This window comes from Gorilla gorilla, chromosome 6, assembly GCF_029281585.2.
Source record: "Gorilla gorilla gorilla isolate KB3781 chromosome 6, NHGRI_mGorGor1-v2.1_pri, whole genome shotgun sequence".
NCBI classification, from domain to species: domain Eukaryota; kingdom Metazoa; phylum Chordata; class Mammalia; order Primates; family Hominidae; genus Gorilla; species Gorilla gorilla.
In genome coordinates, this window is record NC_073230.2 from 22,833,610 (window position 1) to 22,855,794 (window position 22,185).

Sequence of the window (22,185 nt, forward strand, 5' to 3'; positions counted from 1 at the left end):
TACATGCATTTGACATGTATACAAGTTAAAAGTGTGCCCACATGTGATAAGTGTTCAATAAATGTTCGCTGTTTGTGACATATATATCATCATAATGCACCAGGAAACTAAAAAGACTTCTAGGGATTGAGCATCAGCTATATACTCTAGAGATGAGTTCTATGCTAATTATAGAAATAAATTAATGGAGAAAGAAGTTTTGGCTTTATCAGAATTTGTGATTTTGCTAGTTTTCAATGAGTTGAACCATTAAGATTATAAAAAATAATTTAAAATTGCTTAAAATATCACAATAAGGAATCTAGAACGTAACCATTTATGCCTAGTGTTCCATTATTGGAACCCTAAGCATGTGGGAGTTATGTATATCCTACTGCTCAAGGTCATCGCCAAGCTCTAATTGGAAAAATTCAAAAAATTGCAACCTCAGGCATAAATGGGTTAATGGAATAGATCTGAGGAATAGCTAAATGTTAGGTGGAAGCTTCGCCTGGCTTCCAATAATAATAATACAGAAAACTAATGTGCGTAGAAGTTATAATGTACATTAATATACTTAATTTGTTTTGTAATTTTGGAAACCGAGTACAGTTTTGTTTCTATCATTCTGGACACAAACCATGAGAAATACATGGTAATGTTTTAAAATAAAATATTGTTTTTCACTTATTTATTTCCCAATGCTCTGAAAATGTGTGATGACAAATGAGGGCAAGGTGAATGATTTAGGCCTAATAATAGGGAAAACAAACAAACAAAACCGTGTCTGTTGGGAGCCATCCTAAGTTGCTTTGATGCCTCTGCAGAATAGGTGAGAAATTTACCTGTATATAAAGGAATGGAGGTGAAAATAAGTGAATATTTTTTTAAGTTCAAGTATTCCTAATTATCACAACTTGCCGGCTTGACATTTCTGACAATATAAGTGAACATGTAAAAGACTAAACCTTAGACCCACTTGTGGCAATTACTATGCTGAAGGAAATGTGAGGGGGAAAGACCTGGAGAATTGAACCTAACAGTTTCAGCAGCTGTTCATAAATACCTGTGATTTTCTGACTACCGTTCCTCTCAAAATACTAATCATCCCACTGTGTGTGCAGCTCTTATTGTATTTAATATTCACTTTCTCATCCTGTCTCAATTATAAACGCCGTTTTCCTCAGCAAGACTGTACACTCCCAAAGCCTTGCTTCTGAGAGAAATCACCCATCAACTGGCAGCACTGACATCATACAGAGGCTTGTTTAGAAAACACAGGATCTTGGACCAGACCACAGAACTACTGAACAGAATCTGCATTTTAGTAGGATCCTCTGATTCACATGCACATTAAGTTTGCAAAGCTCTGCCCCTGGAGGATAGAGATGAAGGTGTCTAGCTCTTTTTTTAATGACTGCAATAAAGAGACAACTCCTATATGAAGAGAAGGGAGCTTTCAATGTACCATTTCTCAATTGGTTTTATTTACACAAAGCTTATTATTAAGAAAGGATCCAAAATATTTGCTTATATTCTCCTGAGGTATATCATATTCTTAGTAAGTTTAATCAAGATAGAGACACAGATAGAAATGCCATATAGTTGAGAAGAAAGAAGAGAGATAACCACCTTTCTTCTTTTGGTGTACGAGGAGATAAAAATGCCTTTCACTGAACAACTGAAGGCAATTTGTTATGGCCCTTCATGTAAAGAGGCAGCACAGTGTATCGGTTAAATTGAGTTTAGCAAATCTTGGGCTTACCCTTTCAATCCACCTTGGTTAAGTTTACAGCTAACAAGTTTTCAAACTTTGGGTCAATTATTTAAATTCTGAGAACCTTGTTTTCCTCCATCAGAAAATGGGAATGAAAAGAGACACTACTTTATAAGGTTTTAGTAATAGCTACACAAATATTTTTCTGCTGCGCTGTTAGCAGTGTACATAGTAGAAGCTCAATAGATGTTAACAATTTTGTTATTTCAACTTTCAGTGAAACTCGAAGTAGTCTGGAAAAGCTGACCCAACATGAGCCAGTAATTTCCTCACTTACCGAATGTTGTAACCAGTCCCCTGTACAGAGCTGTCATTGACCGACCTCTTCAGCTTTTTAAGTATTCTTATCTTTTCTCATTTATGAGTGCCTAACCCCAGGAGTATTTGTGGTGGTCTGACTGTGACGGATCAGAGCTTCACAGACATTCCTGATTTCTCTACTGCCAACCATCGAGACCAATGAACAACCAGTACCACATGTCTAACAGAAAACTGGTCCAGTCCAACAAGTCTCAGCAAGTGAGGTAATGCACAGACTTAACCAGTCTGTAATAGTTCCTGACACTTGGGTCCAAGAACAGTAACACAAAGGCCTCACGATGAATTTCTAACCAGAGTCATGCACCCTGGAAGCAAATATTTTTCTTACTGCGGGATCAGCCTTAATTATACATGTTACTATTGCTCCTACTGAATACATGAACATATTTCAGGTCCATTCTGAGAAAGGATATGTTTAGAAGCCACTTTATTTTTCATTCTAGGCCATAGACATATTTGAAAATTAGTTGTTTTAAAATGTATTTTGCCTGATTTGATTCAAACTTTTGCTTGTGTAATAAAGAGTTATTTGTAAATTTTTTAAGTTAAAAATTTTTTCAGGTTAGTGTAATATACTTTCACTTTTCAACAGCTGATTTTTCTCTTAACTATAAGATTTATGAAATGATATAAATGAAGAAAGAATAAAAAACAAGTATGTTACCTGCACTTTGATTGGTTCAAATGTATTAATGGGATGTGTTAAGCCATATACAAGTTTTTCATTTTCTGCTTCAAATGTCCCTGGAAGATAAATATTAAAGATATGAGATTTGGCTTCCTGTAAATGAGCTGATTTAATTTTTTGAATTTAATACATTTTACTTACCAAAAATTTTATCCCAAATAATAAGAATGCCAGCATAATTTTTGTCTATGCAATAACGATTTCTGCCTATGAGACAAAATATTAGAAATTTTTTTTCAGAAAAATAGTTATGCTTTTTGAGATACTTCCATCTTGTTTTTAGAATATATTTATAAAATTCAGATTTAAACAGGGTTACAATTTCCCTGGGAATGTCTTCTCATTTACAACATCAGATTTTACTGTCTAATAATGGAATTTTTATTTTTATTTTTCAATTAATTATACTAAAAAGGGGAAGTGTTTTCTTAAAGTTATATGCATGCTTTCTTGTCACAGTTTTTCAGTATAAAAATGGAATAAACATAAATAATTTTTTCAGGACCATTAAAGAATAAAAATTAAGAATTAAATGATACCAAAAATTATAAATGAGAAAATCAGGAAACGATGTACATAAATGTCTTTATTTTAAATTTTTGATGGAATGTCTCTCTATCCTTTTTAACTGCATCTGTTTCAGGAAGGAAATTTTCTACTTAGACCTGACTAGTTTTTTTAAGATCATAAAAGCCATAGTAAAAAATAAACTACCCTTAATTTTTTCAAAACTCATTATCATATATATTTTTCCTGCCGCTAAATAATTACAATGCAAATAGCTGGTCATTATTTATTTAATACATTTTTTATAAAACTTAAGTAGACATGATGATATCCACATGACTGTAAAACTGAAGAAAAAGAATAATTAACCAACCCACTGCCCCAAGAAACTCAACTATCCTGTGTTCCCATTCCTTTGCATGGTTTCCATGCATGCAACCACACATTTGAATGCACAAATACAAAGAAAAATCGCCCATAGTGTAGAAGGAGAGAGAGATTGGCTGAACAGATGCAGACACCGTTGCTATATACATGGTTTAAATAATGGTTCTGAATTAGTAGGGAAGCATTTTGCCCCTTAAGGAACATTTGGCAATTTCTGGAGACATAAGTAGCCACACCTGGGAGGAGATCCTAATGACATCTAATGGGTGGGGGCCAGTGACATTGCTAAATTTCCCACAGTGCACAGAACATCCTCCACAACAAAGAAATATCTGTCCCAAAATGTCAACAGTGCCTACCTTGGGAAACCCTGATATAAGCAGGCGTGGGCATGCGAAAATGAAGTCAGAGGAAGTAGCAACTGTTTCATTTGGTAACGTGGACTTGTTCTTCTCGACTTCCTATATTTTTTATTTTTTAATTTTTTTTTTTTGAGACGGAGTCTCACTGTTGTCCAGGCTGGAGTGCAGTGGTGCCATCTCGGCTAACTGCAAGCTCTGCCTCCCGGGTTCACGCCATTCTCCTGCCTCAGCCTCCCGAGTAGCTGGGACCGCAGGTGCCGGCCACCATACCCGGCTAATTTTTCTGTATTTTTTTTTAGTAGAGACGGGGTTTCACCGTGCTAGCCAGGATGGTTTATTATCTCCTGACCTCGTGATCCGCCTGCCTCGGCCTCCCAAAGTGTTGGGATTACAGGCGTGAGTCAACGCACCCGGCCCTATTTCCTTGTATATGGAAGGAACTGCAAGTGTATAATCCCCTTGGCCTCTCCACTCCCCAATTAGAAATACTTCTTGACTTATGGAGTGGTTATGTCCCCATAAACCAACTAAATTAAAAAACATTAAAAGTCAAAAATGCTTTTAGGCTGGGTGCAGTGACTCAGGCCTGTAATCCCAGTACTTTGGGAGGCCAAGGAGGAAGGATCATGAGATCAAGAGTTCGAAACCAGCCTGACCAACATGGTGAAACTCCATCTCTACTAAAAATACAAAAATTAGCCAGGCGTGGTGGCTGGCGCCTGTAATCCAAGTTACTTGGGAGGCTGCAGCAGAACAATCACTTGAACCCGGTAGGCGGATGTTGCAGTGAGCCCAGATTGTGCCACTGCACTCCAGCCTGGGCGACAGAATGAGACCGTCTCAAAAAAAAAAAAAAAAAAAAAAAAGCTTTAAATACACCTTATCTACTGAACATCATAGCTTCGCCTAGCCTGCCTTAAATGCGCTCAAAGCACTTACATCAGCCTGCAGTCCTAGACAAAAATCATCTAATACAAAGCCTATTTCCTAAGTGTTGAGTATCTCACATGGTTTATGGAATATAGTACCGAAAGTAAAAAACAGAATGGCTATATGGGTTCTCAAGGTATGGTTTCTACTGAACATGGATCACATTTGCATCATTGTGAAAGTTGAAGAATTAGAAGTCGAACCAATCATAAATCAAGGACTTTCTGTCCTCCCTGGAATTGGAGAATGACTGTTGAGTTTGGAAGAGGAAACCGCCTGTGCCCTCTGATCTGGCCTCTCTCCTTCTGTGGAAGCCTGTGCTTCTACTCGACTCCCTGCCATAAAGATAGGGACCTGCCCTTCTTGGAAAGGCAGGGCTTCAGGGATTCAGGGTTGCCAAGGAAGACTGGAAACTTATAAAAACAGAACAATAGCATTTACTTATGTATTTATTTTACTGGCTTCCTTCTCTCAGTATTGTTTGTGAGATTTATTCATGCCGTTGCATGTAGCAATGGTTTGGGCATTTTCATTGTTATATCCTTCTCCATTACATGTATAATATAAAATTTATCTATTCTACTGCTGAAAAACATTTGAATTATTTCTATTTTTTCTATCACAAATAATGATGATATGCACATTGCTATATAGGACTTGGGGTACACAATGTAAACATTTTTGTTGTTACTTAAGTTAGTGTCTTTAAACCTTAGGCACTCGCCACTTGGGATTTTCTCGTCAGGGAAACGCAGCTTATACTGAGATTGTTCAAGGCCTTAGGCAGGAAGGTGAAGTGTTGTTTATTGGGCTCTCCTTAAAACAGTTTTCAAGACCACTAACTCTGACTATAGATAGGAATGACCGTCAGCACTGGGTCAAGGCGCAGCCTTTGACAGAATCCTTTAAAACATAAAATGTGTATTTCCTCAGCTGGTTAACTCATTTTCTACAATAATGGAGCTAAGATTTAGGTAGAAAGAAAAATCCAAAAGTCAGATAGATAAATCCCCCTATCCCACCCCACCCCGCCAGTTCATACTTTGGAGATGAGGTTTGTACCAAAGAAGATAGAAAAGAAGAAACTATATTTATTTGTAAAATGTGTGCCGACTATATTGGGAAATTGCGATTAAATGAAATTAAGGAAAATAATAATGCAATTTTTAAAGAAATGAAGAAAAGAGAAGAAACAGAACTTCCTTACCATGATGAACCCTATGATGGCTAGGAGTATTAAGAATCAGTTCCAAAGGACCAAGGTTATTGATGACCTGTTTAAAACAGAAGGAATATTTATACATGTAGTTCTCATGAAATGTGTATTAGTATATAAATGCTCGCATTAGAAACTCACATAAATTAAGAGATATTGCGAGTTTCAGGGTTGGTATCAGAGAGTGGAGAAAAGTTCCACTGAAATCTGGAATTCATATAAAGACGATAGTAATCTCAAAACTCTATTCTGAGACGTGGCATGGTGAGTATGGTGTCACGATTAAGAGCTAGACGACTTTCAGTTCAGCTCCAAGAACCTCCACTTACTACTGTGTGATCCTGGGGAAACGACTAGGTTTTTATATCTCAATTTTCTCATCTTTAAAATGGAAATAGTAACATATCTACATAATAATGTTGTTCTGAGGATTATGAATGTTACTGTATTACACACCACTATCACCAAGGCACACTTCCCTTAGATTTCATGTTGCATTATAGTTTTTGCCTTCCAACTATAGCTTTATTTACGGGAGCAGGGTATAACTAGGAGAGTGAAAACAACTGTGTCATATTTCCTGGAGTTGTTTCACCCTGTAAATCAGCCATGCGGCAACGACTAACTATTGCATCAGTAATCTACTGCATTAGGGTGATCCTACTTATTCAAACAGAATCCTAAATCATCTCTTACCTTTACAGTCATGGTCTACCATTACATCTTAGAGGCACAATTCGAAGTCAAATATGTAAAAGGGCCTTTTTTCACAATTAAAGTTACTTCAATATCTAGTGCCTAATTCTCACATGTCTTAGTTAGAATCCCCTAGTTCTGAGTCTATAAATTCTAAAAATCATAGAAACCAGGTAGGTGTCATGGAAAAAGTACAGCAGCCCAGATGTAAGACATTTGGTATGTTACATGAATAATACTTGACAATTTGAGATCTTCCACCAACCATGGCAGATACCAAGATATTTTACTTTTCTTTATTTACAATCTAAACTGATTTGTTAGAGCCTACCAATGACAAAATCAATACACTGTCATGATATTTTAAGACATGACTCACTTTTAGGGTTAGCTTCCGTTTGGAGGACATATGAGGAATAAAGAAATGAGTTAAATGATGCGAAAGGGCAAAATAGTCACTGACAATTATGACATTCATATGAATTTGATAAGTCAGTGTCACGGGAAGAAAGAGATGAGACTGCTTGTGTCACGGGAAGAAATAGAAATGAGACTGCTTAAGATTAAAAAAATTTAAGATGCATAATTTAAGGTGTGCACCTTTAGATATTGATTTGAACAAACCTAACATAAAAGATTTTATAGGCAAAAAAGAAAAATTTATTATAAACAGGGTATTAATAGGAAAAAATATTTTCATTGGGAGTTATAATAACTGTCATTTTGTTAGAAAATGCATTTGTTTAGCGTTGTATAACTGAAATATACACGACAGCTGATCCAGATTATGCTACGAAATATTTTGGCAATGAAAAAACAAAGAAAAAAGGACAACTGATGCAAATGAATCAAAATCTTGAGTTTTGAAACAAAATGGAGATATATAAATTTATTCTGTTATTCTAATTTTATGAATGTTTGAAAAAATTTAAGTTAAAAATTTAAACAAACTGCTAGTAATGTCCACAAATCCTCACTAATCCAACTGAAAATAATAAATTGCCTAAGTCTCAGACATATCTCTAATTCAAAACTCTTTATCTAGCAGCGTTTGTTTTTTGACAATCTCTGGCATTAAAACACCCAATTTACAGTTGCTCAATAAAGGTGAATAGGTGGGGTGACCATATAATCAGTCTTGTGGCATCACATCCCCTCTTGAAATGGAAGCTGTGGCAATGTTGCCACATGTCAATGCGGATCCTTCTCTGGGACAGGAGCCATCGTCATCATCTCCCTATTAAGCACATTGTTTACCCACCTGAAAAGAGTTCTTGTCTCTCTCCCTGTTGCCCAGCTGCTAAGGGATTTCCACTTTCCATTTCAGAACGGACAGAAATATTTGCACGCAAAAGACTGTAAACCTTGTTTTACATGTCAGTTTAGCCCTCCTTCGTCCAGAATTGGTGGGTTCTTGGCCTCGCTGACTTCAAGAAAGAAGCCCCGCGGACCCTCGCGGTGAGTGCTACAGTTCTTAAGGCGGCTCCTCCGGAGTTGTTCCTTCAGATGTGTCTGCAGTTTCTTCCTCGAGGTGGGTTCCTGGTCTCGCTGGCTTCAAGAGTACAGCTGCAGATCTTCGCAGCGAGTGTTACAGTTCATAAAAGTAGCTCGTCCTGAGTTTCCTTGGTTCAGTAACCTTGCTGGCTTGAGGAGTGAAGCTGCACACCTTCCCGTCGAGCATTACAGCTCATAAACACAGCAAGGACCCAAAAAACGAGCAGCAGCAATACATAAATCGCAAAGACCAAAAGAACAAAGCTACCACAACGTGGAAAGACTTCAACAAGTTACCGCTCCTTGCTTCGATAGCCAGCTTTTATTCCCTTATCCGGCCCCACCCCCCCCCCCCACATCCTGCTGATTGGTCCACTTTACAGAGAGCTGATTGGTCCACTTTACAGAGAGCTGATTGGTCCACTTTACAGAGAGCTGATTGGTCCACTTTACAGAGAGCTGATTGGTCCACTTTATAGAGAGCTGATTGGTCCATTTTACAGAGAGCTGATTGGTCCATCTTACAGGGAGCTGATTGGTCCGTCTTACAAAGAGCTGACTGGTCCATTTTGATAGAGTGCTGAGTGGTGCGTTTACAAACCTTTAGCTAGATACAGAGTGCTGATTAGTGCGTTTGCAATCCTTTAGCTAGACAGAAAAGTTCTCCAAGTCCCCCCACCTGATTAGCTAGCCACTGAGCGCTAATTGGTGCATTTACAAACCTTTAGCTAGACATAGAGTGCTGATTGGTGCGTTTACAATCCTTTAGCTACACAGAAAACTTCTCCAAGTCCCCACCGGTTCCAGAAGCCCAGCCGGCTTCACCTGTCAGTGGCACCCGCCAGGAAACTTTGCGGCACCTATCCTGGGCACTCCCGCAGCCCAGAGGGAGCTCTCCCAGACAACCAAGAGGAAAAGTGGGGAAGCGAGAAAGAGACGGAGACCCGCCGTCGTGGCCTACGACCCCGCGAAGAGGGAACGGCGATCCGCGCATGGGACCCAGACCCTGATCAAGCCCAGCAGGCGCCGGCTGGCCGCGCCCAGTGCGCGGCCCACCGAACCCGCACCCGCCCGGAACCCGCGCCGGCCCGCGAGCGCCTCGCGCAGCCCCGGCTCCCGCACCCGTCTTTCCCTCCACACCTCCCCACAAGCAGAGGGAGTCGGCTCCGGCCTCGGCCAGCCCCACAGAGGGGCCTCCACAGCGCAGCGGCGGGCTGAAGGGCTCCTCGAGCGCGGCCAGAGCAGACGCCCAGGCCAAGAAGGCGCTGAGAGCTAGCAAAGGCTGCTAGCACGTTGTTACCTCTCACTACCTACCTTACTTTCCTCCTTCCTTCTTTCTTCATTCCTTCTTCCTTTTCTCCCCACCTCTCCCTCTCTTCCTCTTTCTTTTTTCTAATCTGGGGTGCTATCCACTATTTTTAAAGTTATTTCCGTGAGAGATATATTTTGACCTACAAACAGCAAAACTTTTGATTAATTCATACAATGGAGCTCATTTATACACCAAAGATTGTTTGTATTTTTAATTTCAGGAGTTTAAAATACTGTGAATATATAGCTCTTATAAAAGAATACACTCCTATGAAGTAAAGCACACACTGTTAGTAACCAGGAATTGGGAAGAAGGTACAGATAAATAACCCTGTATTTTATTGGACTACATTGCTTTCTACTTGGTGAAAAACTATTTGTTAAGAAAAATGGTGGAAAATAGAGAACAAGAAAGTGGGGGATCCTCAGCAGTCAGGACATTGAAATCTGATGCTTTGGTTGGGCTTTGTATCTATGACAGAGAAACAGATGGGAAAGGAGAAAACCATTTTACCCTTGTTTGTCTCTTTGGTGCCTAACATGTGTTACAAAAACAAACAACAAATGTGGGTGGAGAGGACTACACTGACCAGCTTCTGCTCCCCAGATGAATTTCTGATCCTAGGCCCTGGCGTGTGTGCAGCCAGATGTAAAGCCACACAAATGGTGAGTGCATGCAGATGATTGGAGCCTTGGCTGAGTGCACTATTTTTTTTAATGTCAAGCTCTTTATTGCGGTGAAAATCTTTTGCTCCTGCAGGCTAAAGCACGGTGATATCAATATTGAAAGTTCGTTTTTTAAAAAATAGTTAAAAGCCAAGTACAACACAGTCAACCACAGATAAATTTCCTGGTAGTGCCTATGAGTACCTTGGAGCTGGGGAAGACCACCTCTGAGTGAGAGATGATTCATCATTCCGACAGCCCAGTCAGAACCTCTCATGTAAAAAACCCTTCCAATTCAAAGTCATGGAGAATTCATTAATATTTATTAAGGGTTGAGCATAACGACTTAATTATCGCCTATTTTTGCAAATTCAGGCATTTGGCAATTCGACGACGTCTAGCTTTGAATCACTTCCTGAAAATATGTTACTCTGGGAATAATTGTAGCAATTCTCATTTTTAGAAGTTGTTTGTATTAATTTTTTAGACATAGATGGGTTTAAGTTATCAAATTTTAGGACATACAGAGGGCTTCAATATAACATAGTCCAATACTTCATTATTTTAAAAAAAAACCCATAAAACTGAAGCTCAGAGAGGTTAAACTACTAGTTTAAGTTTAATCAGCTTGGAATAAGCCCTAAAGCCTTTCCGATTTCAGCTCATGAATCTTTCTACTTATCCATCATATTGTTTTTAAGACATACAGCAATTTTCCATTGAATAAAAATAATTTAAACTTTTACAACTTTAATAGAAAATGATAATTCCCTTTGTATTTCATATTAGTTAAAATGATGCCAGGTATTTATAAAGATCCCAAGGATTTCAGCTTCTAAACCTCCCCATGTGGTATTTTAGGGATTTTTGCTGCTCCTTTGGTCTCTGAAGCAATGCTCTAAATATTGTATTCTGTAAGTTGTTTTTTCTCGGTCTTATAACTTGAGAACTATGGATGCCTAGAAGGGCCGTGAAGGGGTTCAGAAAGTCAGGAAGACCCTGAAGTTTTAGATGAAATTTTATAAATAAGCACCTATGGTATTTTTCTGGGGAGAAATTCTACAATTTCTATTATATACTGAAAAGGAAACATGAGTTCATAAAGCTTTAAGAGCCAATGTTCTAAACAGAGTTGACTAGGTTATTTCCTTTGCCTTTCTTAGTTATATTGTGTTGTCAGTTCACAGATAAGTAAAACCTGAGTGCTAATTTCTCACCCAAACTTCACAGAAACTTAAAACATTTTTTGGGGCACATTTCTTAAAATTGTTAAATTTTTCAGACTATTTCTTAAGCTATTTTATTTGTATAGTAACATTATAAATATATAAATAATACAAATAACAATTTTGTAACAGTAAGCTCCATGATGACTCACTTTCATTCAACAAAAATGCTCTGGACAATTTGTTGGAATGATCACAAACTCCTCATTTCTTCCTCTCAAATCTCTGGTGAAAGTGGGGAAGAAGAGTTAAATATAAAAGCAAGAGAAGAGGGAGCCATAAGACTGTCGTTATGTCATTTCCCCTGACCAAAAATAAAATGAAACCAAATAAAAAGACTCCTTGTAATGAACCAAACAATGTCCAAAACTTTCAGAGTTCAAAGCTGTTCACATTCTTTCTGGATAGTGATTTCTAATGTTCTCTTTCTTCTCAGTCTAAGACCTTAACCTTCTATCTTACTTTTTGGAATCCTGCTTTATCTTCAAGACCAATTCTCCAAGCACTCTTCTTGATTTTTCCAGTGAGAGTTTTGTTTTCCTTTCTCTGAATGCATATTGAGAGATCATTAATTCTCATGTCTTCCAGTTCTTTGTGCTAGTTACTTGTTTTCATTTCTCATACTACATTGCAAGTTTCATGAGGATAAAAATTGTGCCTTACCATTCTCTGTGTCTCTCAGGTCACATACAACATTGCTTACACATCGTGATTGTTTGACAATAGTATATTCCATAGATAAATCCCCCTTACTCCTCTCATACTCTTATTTCTTTATAGCAGCGGTTCTCAAATTGGGGTGATTATCACCCCCACCCCCCCAGGCAATTTTGGCAATGTTTGGAGATAATTTTAGTTGTCATAACTGGGAAAAGTGCTACTGGCATCTAGTGAGCAGTGGTGGGTTTAGTGCTGTTAAACATTCCACAATAAATAGGACAAGCCCCACGATAAGAATTATCTGGTACAAAATGTCAATAGTGCTGAAGTTGAAGAATTCTACTTCGTGGGTATGAGTGTCTTTCTGTGCTCTAGACCTTTACTGTTCAGGAGGAAAACACTGTATAATTTCTGTGTTCTAATCTGGGAGTTGGTGAGAGGAATGTCGTAGGGAGTGAGTGTGGTGGTCATTACCAGGACCAAAGGCAAAGCATGAGTCTGGAGCTCTTGGAGTTCGAAGCCAGGAATGAAAGTCCAAGCATGATCTTTGATCAAGTGAGTTGGGCAAGTTAAGATAAAAAGCTAAAATGAAGGAGCCAAAACAAACAAACAAATAAACAAAAGAAACAAAATCACAGAGCAAGGAACTGTAAAACTGGATAATGAGGTGATTAAATTCTGGTGATCATTAGCAAGTGAATACCATAAATTATTTTTATATTATCTGAGTTCAGTTTTATGAGAACTTCAGTTTCAAATGAAAGTAGCCAGAGATGGAAAAGTGATTATGAAATTTCTTTTGAGAATCCTTATGACCCGCCCTATCCTGCACTTACACATTAAGTTGAATAATGTAGAGACCTAAAAGGTTAATGAAACTCCCATTGTATCTAGGTGACCAGTCTGAAATAATTTTCCTATGGAAATTGATAACCTACGTACATGTGATAAATTAATTAAATGCTTACTCTGATCACAATTTTTTTCATGATACAATTTTCAGAAGTTTTCTCACTACCTTACATTACCTAAAAAATGTAATTCTGTGTCTCGTGTCTTTCCCATTTAAATTGAAAAATACTTTAGAGTTGAATTCTACCAAGCATCAAAATAAATATTCTAAATAAATGTCCTGTCTGAAATTATTTTTTATACAATTAACTTATTCTATTCTATATAATTCATAATTATTTCTCTTGATTCCTTTGATTGGCAAACATTGACTAGTTAGATTTTTGTGGCTTGGTTAAAAGTAGAGATGTAATTAACTGGTGATTTTAGTTAGAGAACAAGACTTATCTTCATCAAAAATATTCAGTTTGTTCAAAACAAATTATTTCATTTGTTTGAATTGCTTGGAAATTTGCCTCCTCTTACCTCATTCTGACTATTGAGGTTGGAGAAGAGACTTCCTAAATATTGGGAATGTCACATAATATTTCTATTATTCAATTTTTACATCTGCAAATGGATACTAAAATACTAGAATATGTTATTGAAAAGTCATAGGAATATTTATAACCACTTTTCAGAAAGAAGGCATGCATCTATGGTTAATTGTAAAGTTCATCCCAAATAAAAGATGCTTACAAATATTTATGATTCTTGTCTGAGAGGGAAAAATCATAATAGGGAAAACATATCCTAAAAAGCATGTGTTTTACAGAACCCTCTTTATAAACATGCATGTGCAAAATGATATGCTAAATGCTGAGGAATGACTGGGTTTGGGTGAAGTGAAATGAAATCTCATAGTGGAATAAATGTCTGCATTTTGATGAGCATAGGTTAGAGTAACAACATTGACTATAACTAGTCAAGACTTTTCGTTACAGCGTCATGCATGAATGATGTTCCAGCGGAGCCCAGACCACTGTGGGTCTCCTTATTCACTGCCGCCAGTATTGAAGGGAAATACTAAGCCAGCCTCTCATACATTTATTATCTGATATGAAAATATTTGTCATGTTAGATTCAGCTGAGAAAGATATGCTTAAAATGAAGTTTGAAAATGACAATTTTTAAAGATCAATTTTCAGGTAAATTAGTGACAATTCAGTGTAAGCCAAGTCTAAAATTAAATGAACTAATATGTACGCCATAATTACTTGGCTTTTTCCTGGCCAGTTTTCTTCTCCCACACCTCACTTCTGTTCCTCCTCCTCCTCTTTTATTTTTTTCTCTTTCTTTTTCTCTCTCTTCTTCTTCTCTTTTTGTTCATTTATTCTTTCAACTATCTATCTGTATCCATCTATCTTATCTATCTAAACGTGTGTGTGCATATGTACAAAAATTTATTTGGAAAGATCTTTATAATTCACTATAGGCTCATGCATACTTATCTAAAAAGTGTGTAGTAATAAATATTTCTGTGCTCCTTCAATAAGATATTCCCATATTCTCATTTGCAGATGGAAAACCTGAAGGGCACAAATATTATGTATTATAGTCATATATTTAACCTTATTAAATATATTTATCATTTAATAATAATATATATTAAATATATTAAATATAAATATATATTAACCTTATTAAATATATTAAAATATATTTAATAAATATTAAATATATAAAAATATATTTAATAAATATTAAATATATATTCAAATGCTGAACAATTACTGTTTTAAATACCAAACTACCAATAAGGGTTTTCTATCAACACTAGCAATAATCTATTTCAGAGCATTAAAACCTGTATTTATAAATTCTTATCAAAATCTCTTACTCAAAGCTATTTGCATAACAAGAGAGCAAGATGTCGCTTGTCAGCCAGATCATTTATTCTGCAAATATTTATTGAGTTTCTAGGGACTTCACTAGGGTTTAAAAGTGAAAAGAAATGATGTAATACACAAGCATTGCCTGAAGAAAATTTACACTCCAATGGACCCTTCAATGGAAAGTTTAAACTGTATCAGAAAAAAAAGATTTTACAAACAAGTTACCTTTTCCACATAATTTTGTTTTCTTTCGGGACTGATGAAAAAAATCACTCATTTTTCTTTCTTTTTCAATTACTATTTCGCAGTAGAGATATTTGAATTTATAATCAATTTGAACTTATAATTGGCACAAGCATTGTCTAATAAGAAGCAAAATGAGTTCCCTTTCCAAGTCTCAAGCTGAAAATTGATTTTAGTGTAGATGTGTGCTTTTATTTAGTTTCCTGTAGTGCAGATTTGCAAATACTCTCATTGGTTATTCCTGAAGAGAATTTAGATTATTCTTTCTTGCTCATAAATTTCTTCAACTGACTATACAGAAATTGAAATAATCTGTATGGGTTTCATTTATTCTCTGGTTATTTACTGAGTACAAGGTACTGCAGTAAGATCTTTCAAGAGGTCATAGAGTGGAATAATGGAAATTACATTTTAATGTCTACTAATTTATCTATTAACTTAAAGGTAGAATAAATGACAACATCAGCATTTATTGTTTGAATATACATAAAAATATGCTTTTATACTATCAATAAAATCTACAGCAATTCTCATTTAAAGTTTTAGAAAAAGAATAAAATCCATGAACACTATAAGTCAACATATTAAAATAGTTTCTTGTTCTGAATTAGTTGATCTTTAAACACTTATTGTTTTACTTGTACAAGCTTAATCAACCTGAACGTGTATGGATACATTTATATTATAGAGCATCTGGTGATGAACTGTAAAAATAAAATCTTAATTACTTCTTCCACTATTTCTGCTGTGTTCATTCAAGACAACCACACAAGTATTTAGACAGATGGTAGTGGCAGCCATATTAGCCTCTGATTTATCTACAGGGAAGGAAGAGAAAGCAGAACTCTTAGGATATGTGCTTGTCTGCCTAGTTTCACACTTTGAAATGCTGGACAAATGCTGATTTATTCACGGCCAAATGTTTTCCTGTTTGATTAGACAGTTTTCTACTTCAGTAAGCATGTAATATGGAGGTAGCTGAATTTCCACACTAAGGAGTGAAAAAACAATATTTATAGTTTGGAAATAAAACAATCTGGAGGAATCAGGACTGTTGGGATCATAAGGAGCTTCATAGGGAGTAAATTTCTGATGAATCCATACCACAGGGATAAAGAGTTAAAGGCTTAGTTTTAATGAAGAATGGGACTAGGTTATGTTTATACAATAAACAAAAGTTTTAAAGGACTGCGTTTATAATAAATTATCTCGAAGGCTGATTCTTGTCACTTATGATTACATTATTCCTCAAACAAGAAGACAAGAGCAGGACAAGTTAGCATTTTATTTGAATTTGTTTCAGCATATCTTTTGAATAACACTTTTGGTTTCTACTTGGAAAAATGAACACAAGTAACTGTTAAGCAAGTTCCCTCAAAGGAGAGTAAGTTATTTTGTTATTTTTAAACAACATGGAGTAGATTTACAGAAGAAAAACTGGAAACATTTATAGGTTTAACCATCTCAAACTTCATTCTTATGTAACATCATTTTATATTTACAGGTTTAGGCATCCAGTGATAAATGGAATCATGCTAGTATGAGTAACAATAACATTATTTTAAAAGAAGGCAACTGAAAAACTGAAAGGTTAAGTAATCCGTGTCCAAAAGTCCAATCCACAGTCTTATGTTACAAGCTCCATACTTTTGACTCTTTCTAAAGCTCACTGTATTGTGACTGCCATTATGATCATATTCCCAATTTCAGATATGACATCTACTGACTAGTCAACAGATATTAATTGATTGCCAACCGACTATGTGCCTGACATCATCTGAGCATTAGATACTTTAGTAAACAAAGCAAATACGAATCTACATTTTAGCTTCCATTCTCGAATGTTAGATCTCTTTGTCATCCATTATAAACTTTTATCTGTTAAAAAATATTTTCAGATACTAATATTTTAAAGTCAAATATTATATAATACATTCTCAAACACTAGATTAGAATCTATAAGGACTTACACATTTAGTTCATTTGCCCTGTCATTTCCATTTTCATAGCTTCCTGCTAAGGACAAGCTATCTTACTAAAGCATATCCTTTCCCTTGTCCTCTTAGGGATTAAAAAATCTATATTATTAATACATCCATTCTGACTCAGGTCTTTCCTATGAGTACATTCTTCTTGTCGCTTTCTCTGCCTCCTGCCAATAAACAAACATATTGTAGACAATCTACTTAACACAATCAGTGCGTTCATTCATTAAAAAGATGTTTGCTGGTGGTGATCTAAGTTTTATACACTGGGAAAACAAAAATTAATACAACATAGTTATTATCCTCAAGAAGTTTACTATCAGCTTCTATGTTCATGATGCTCAAAATTTATTCCATTTACATTCAGTCTAATGCTTGTTCAAAATGCAAATTCCTACCTTCACTCACCAGAGATTTATTTTACGTGGTTCTTTGAAGGGAGCAATCATTCTGTATCTTGATAAGCATCCACATTATTCTGACGCATGCAGGTGACCCCACCCTTGTTTCAATTCTAGTTCGGACTTTATGAACCAGTTCCAAAATGTAGTCATTTGGCTTTTTCAAAATAAGTACTATTCATTGAAAACATACTATGTTCCTAACTATGAGCTTTACATTTGTTATTTCATTAATCCACGTAACACTCTTATGGGTGAGTATGATTACTGTTACTTAACAGATTTGGAAGCAAGGTCGGAGAGTCTAAATAAGTTTAGCAAATAGTCATATTCATTTATTCATTCAAAAAACAGTCTCTTTTGGGTTCTGAGAACAAAGCAGTAAACAACCTGGACAAATGCCTAATGAAGCTAAAATAGGACAGATTTCTCTTTGATTTCAAAATGTATAATCTAATTCATTATGTCATACTACTCTCTTATCCCTGAAATGTTCTTTTCTTCAATTTGGCAAATTAATTTCCATCATGTTCCTTGTGTCTAAGAGCTTAAATTCCAATCCTTTCACAACAGACATTTTTTAATAAAGATTCATGAAATTTTAGACAGTCCAGCTTCAGGTAGCTCAGTAAAACTCTTCCAACTTTGGTTCTTTATTTTCTGTTGAGAAAGAGTCACTACAACCCAGCAGATTCTCAAAGGAGGGTGTCATCCTAAAATTGTTAGTGACAAGGGTGCCAGTTCAGGTCAGAAGACTCAAAAGGCCCCTTTGTTTGGAATACATATACACACACACACACACGTATATTCCATATAAGTACATATGTACACATATGTGTATATATATGGAATATACATATATATGTGTATATGTGTATGTATTCCATATGTGCATATATACACATATATACATATATGTGTGCATATGTACACATATATACCCACGTATACACATATCTGTATATGTATATGTGATCCTAAAATTGTTAGTGAGAAGGGTGCCAGTTTAGGTCAGAAGACTCGAAAGGCCCCTTTCTTTGGAATACATATATATATATATATACATATATATATATACACTTATATGTATACTCCATTATATTTGCATAAACACTAGAAATGCATACATGAATAAGCAATGGGGTGATGAATTATCTGAAAAGGTAACTATAGAATAGAAGGAAAGATTATTTTACAGAGAACAAGAAATGTATAGGATTTCCATTAAAGATGGGCTTCAAGAGAGAACAAGAAGCCAAAGGTGACATTAATATTTGATCTTGATGTTGACTTCAGAGAAATGGAAGCAAAGTAGAAAAGTAGATGACTTAAGGTGATGAAAGGCATAATAAAATACATTTTAGATATGCTGATTCAGGGTAGTAGCAAATATTTCTAAGAATATGTGAAGTAAGGTATTGGAAACATTGATTTGAAACCCATAAGCATCTTCATTAATATTTAACTCTAGCAATAATCATCAACAATCAATAGAATTTTTTATTTAAATACGATGCTTATTAAAATTTATGTGTGTGTATATTTGTATGTTTAATATGTTTACATATACACACAAACACATAATAAATGAGAAACTTTTTTTGCTATCATGGAATTCGGAGAATAATGAGAGAGAGAGTTAAGCAACAAATACAACAGAGTGGCATTAAGAATTAAACTTCACTATTATTAATAATTAGATGCTTCCCATGTGCAGAAACTAATGTGTTATCTAATTTATGTCTCCAAACAGAGCTCGTGCTCCTAACTCTTAACTACCAATATGGAAATAGAAATGCACACAGAGTTAGTGTAAAGAAAAGTGCATTGAGCTCTTACTAGGAGGTAAAAGAAAGATGTTGCAGAGGAAGTGGTAATTGGGTTGCATCATGAAGAATGTTTTAAAAAAGGTTATCATAGAGAGAACATGTGCAAATACAGATAACCCCCAAGTATTTCAGGAAGCAAATAGCAGGGCAGTTTAGCTGTACTGGTTGACTTATGGGATGGGATGGGAGTTGTAAACAAGCGTCATTTTCTAAGAGCCCTGAAATCTATTAATGAATTTAAGGGTTTTGATTTTATCTTGGGGACAAGGGAAAGTCATTTAAGAATTTTTTTCTCATGTTAGGAGCACCCTAATATTATTTGGGTTCTAAAATAATCGTCACAATTGTTGTATGAAAATATATAGGAGAGGGCAGAGTGTGTAGGTGTAAGAAAACTAGAATTCTGTTGTAACCATCTATGTAATTGATGAAGGATTATAAATTCAGGTAGGGCAATAGAGATGGAAAGGGCAAGCAGTATTAACGAACTATTTAGGAGGACAACTCAACCAGTGTATAATGACTTTTAAGAGTGAATGGCTGTGTTATTAACAATTATGCCAGAAAAAATAGGTACACATTGGGGCTCTTCCAAGCAAGCTGAGACATATGACACTCTAGCTGTAAGAGATGTAAAATCAATGATATAGGATTTCAGAGGAGGAAAGGAGAGAGAATTGTTTACCAGGCTTTGAATCATGGTTCTGCTACTAACTAGCTGCAACAACAGTAGGCAAGTTACATAACCTCTGTATAGTTGTTTCCTCACTTTGAGTGGGGACCATGGGTTGTGTGATAATTAAATAAGTAAATACATGTAAAATATTTAGCATAATGACTAACACACGGTCTGAGCTATATAGTGGTTTGTTCTTAACAGGGGAAACGTTTTCTGGGGAAGGGAGAATTTGAGTTGGGCCTTGAAGAATGTATGGAATAATAGCATATGGAAAATATGAAAAGAAGAGAAAATGCAAAGATTGGGTATTAGATGAATTTGAGAAATGGAAAACGGTCCAGTATTATTGAGCCACACAGTATGGAAAGTAATGAGACATAGACCAGGAGATATAGTGGGAAGGCGCTACACAAAGAACATGAAATGAAAGGAATTTAGACTTTATTCAGTAAGCAACAGAACATCACCGAAGTATTTTCATCAGGGCTGGCCTCTGAAAATAGGTTAGATTTTAAGATGGGGGAAGTAAATGTGAGTAAAGTATACACAATTATTTGGTACAGGAAGAATTACAACTGATCTTGGCCTTAGCCAATGACCTTGATCTTTTAACTCTACCATATCAGTTCTTTATGAACTCTGCTGCCACCCACCAGGGTCTAACAAGTGAAACCCAGATAAATGTATTGTTTGAGGAAAAAGTGTGACAAGTGAATGAAGTATGGTCAAAATTTATCTCCCATGAATGCTGTGTTGCCTTATATAAATCATAGAATATTAACGTTCTTAGCCTTAAAAGGAATGGGGTTTGATCACAGAGTTTGATGAATATAAAAAATTTAGTTTTCTGACTTTCTATTAAATTTCTGGAATGGTTTCCTGCTGCATATATGTCTACCCATACCCTTAAAATAAAGCCCCATTACTGAATTCATTCTTTACAACCTGTAAAACTTTAATTATCCTTCAGAGATTCAAATTATTTTGTGAGAATTAAGTGAGCAATTTTTGCTTGCACGTACTGGATGCTTAATACATGGTGGCTATTTATTACAACATTAAGATCAGAAATGACCACTGTAGAGGGAAACTGCATAGTGTAGTAGATTAGAGCAAAGAATATGGAGTCTGACTACTTTGTACAAACCCTAGGTTTGACACTTACTAATCATACGGCCCAGGGTGAGTTATTCAGTATATTTAATTGGAGGTAATACCACTACAAATTCTAATGAGTTGTTATTGAAAATTTAATGTGAAAATACTTCCTGAAAAATAATGAATACTGGATAGGCTCACAATAAAATAAATAATAAATAAATAAATAAATAAATAGAAATGATACTCATTAAATTTTATTTGGAATATGTCAGTCCAATTCTCAGTAACTATAAGGAACTGAGAATTCTTGGGCTGAGACCGCTGTAACTGTGCTTCTAAACTTCAGTCCTTTTAAAATATATTCTTCAAAATTAGCTACTGATTCATGAAGAAAATTATAACTCTTTTTCCACCATTTAACTTTTTTTATTATGTACGTAAGACTAGGATACTTAGTCTTATGAGTAGTAACAAGATGCTAGAAGAATAGCAATGGATTCTCACTAAATGTCTGTGGACCACAATAATTGAAGTATTTTTAAAAATATGTTGAACTTGTCATATGTAATAATCTGTACATTAATCAGTTTACAGATCAAAAAAATAAATAACAAAAAAACTCTAAACAATGTACTTTATGATTAGAATCTCAAATTTTTATAGTTAAGAATGCAATTTTTTCCCTAAAGTAAGTTGGGGATTCATTAATTATTTAAGTCTTAAATTTGATTGCATTTATTCATATTAATAATTCATATTAAACAAAATATCTATTGCATTAAAATTATGTCACAAAATGTATGTGAATAATCATGATGGCTAAGAGTGGTTAGTAAGTGACATACAGTAAAACAGGTATCTATATGTCAAAAAAGATAAAGTAACAATACTGAAAACATTTTTTAGTACTTTCTGTGTGACAAATTACAAGTAAGTAAGATCATTTCTATAATGTAAACTGCATCTTTCATTTTGTGGCCTTAGGGATTAAATTGCCTGAG

The 22,185-nt window shown here is 35.4% G+C and overlaps 1 protein-coding gene across 1 annotated transcript in view; it reads right to left on the reverse strand.

Moving 5' to 3' along the window:
* Positions 1-22,185, reverse strand: part of AGMO (alkylglycerol monooxygenase) — a 409,277-nt gene that overhangs the window by 188,857 nt on the left and 198,235 nt on the right. The window contains exons 8-10 of the mRNA XM_055347366.2: positions 6,159-6,225; positions 2,907-2,972; positions 2,742-2,821 (exon numbers count right to left, since the gene is read on the reverse strand). Of these exons, the coding sequence (XP_055203341.1) occupies positions 2,742-2,821; positions 2,907-2,972; positions 6,159-6,225 (213 nt within the window). The remainder of the gene's footprint in view (positions 1-2,741; positions 2,822-2,906; positions 2,973-6,158; positions 6,226-22,185) is intronic.